The 1552-nt window shown below is 40.9% G+C and overlaps 1 protein-coding gene across 1 annotated transcript in view; it reads right to left on the bottom strand.

The window, feature by feature from the left end:
* LOC107678424 (bone morphogenetic protein 1-like) overlaps window positions 1-1552 on the bottom strand; it is a 94589-nt gene that overhangs the window by 57603 nt on the left and 35434 nt on the right. Inside the window, exon 4 of the mRNA XM_016473678.1 lies at window positions 1393-1510. Coding sequence (XP_016329164.1) covers window positions 1393-1510 — 118 coding nt within the window. The remainder of the gene's footprint in view (window positions 1-1392; window positions 1511-1552) is intronic.

Here is a 1552-nt window from a genome sequence, read left to right as displayed (position 1 = left end):
CACCATCTCATTTGTAATTTTTCTATGGTTAAATTGTATAGACTTTATAGAGGGGAAAACAGAAAAAAAAGAACTTTATGCATTTGTTTATCATCTATCCAATCAGTGCTCTCTCTCTCTCTCTCGCTCTCTCTCTCTCTGTTTATGCTTAGTATGTTTATTTATTTATTTTGAGATTAATCAAGTTAGAAGATTCAGTAATCTCAGACTATATTTTTCATGACTTCAAGAAAAAAAAACTACAACACATTTTCCAATATTATTTGCAACAAAATCCCATCTTACCACCTCCTGGGTATCCTACCATGCCATAATAACGATGTTAAATGAAATAAGGGATCTACTTTTAAGGTAACAGATTGTGCAACTTTACCCTTCAAAAAATATTGTATTTCTTCAAGGTGCGAGTTTTAGTTTAACTGTTTGTTAGTATAACTGTTATTTAAAGAATTCATATTCTACACTTCTGTCTTTTTTTTTTGGTCGATTATACTCTTAATCAAGAGTTTCTTGCACCAAAAAACGTTTTGTTTTTCATGACCCTCCACCCTCTCTCTGCACCTCAGAAATTACAGTCTTTTTTGATTCCAAGACTTTCATATGGAAACAACTTTATAAATGTCCAACATATGTATAATCATACATATGAATAAACATATTCATCTTGACAGGCCGAGATGCTGAACACTGAATATGTGTTTATATTCCAAGCCAGACGTTTATTGTCATTCATGATGATTTCCACACAACTTTCGCGAAATGTTCTGTGTGGTCTGTGGACGAGCTTTGAGTGGTGAACGTTTGTCAACCGCACATTTCAAAAAGAGCAAAATAAATCCTGTTTTCCAGCAGAGCAAAACCGACGTGCCAACACGGCATCCCGGGGACTGATTTGTCTCCAACGGATGTGACCGTCAAGCTGGGCTCTGAACTTCTGCCACGCTACTGAAGCATCTACGGGGACCCATTGTGTACGGATAAAACACACATGTTCAGGTGACAGTCCCGTGGAGAACAGTGTGACACAAACGACTGGTATTTCCTCAGCGAAGCATAGAGTAATCGCTCGGTCAAGACTCGAGAGCCCACACACACACACAAACACACAAATCCGTCTGTTGGCGCACAAAGCAGATAAGGGGAACAGAGGAACGGATCGGATGGAAAACCACTTGAGCGATAAATCAGGAAGAGACTGAAAAGAAAGAGGAGAGAGTGAAAGAAAAGAGTGAAAAGCACACGCTCCACATGAGTGAGAGAAGCGAGCTTGAATCCTTCCTGGAAGAGTCAAAGGTTTCGTCCTCCCGCTGTGGAAACTCTCTCTCACATTGACACGGACACACACACACCTCCCTGTGAAGCCTGCACATATCCGCTAACACACACACTTACCCACATGGCCGGTAGGTGAAGACAATGTAGCTCTCCTCTGTTGTTCTCTCGATGAACGTCACACATGTGTGTTTTTCCCAGTGTCTCATGGCCTGTCTGAATATGGCTCTCTGGCTTCCTGTACAGCACACACACACACACACACACACACACACACACA

This window comes from Sinocyclocheilus anshuiensis, unplaced genomic scaffold, assembly GCF_001515605.1.
Source record: "Sinocyclocheilus anshuiensis isolate Anshui unplaced genomic scaffold, SAMN03320099.WGS_v1.1 scaffold112, whole genome shotgun sequence".
In the NCBI taxonomy this organism is placed as follows: domain Eukaryota; kingdom Metazoa; phylum Chordata; class Actinopteri; order Cypriniformes; family Cyprinidae; genus Sinocyclocheilus; species Sinocyclocheilus anshuiensis.
Note: the sequence above shows the minus strand (reverse complement) of the source record. Positions and strands in the feature narration are given on the sequence as shown.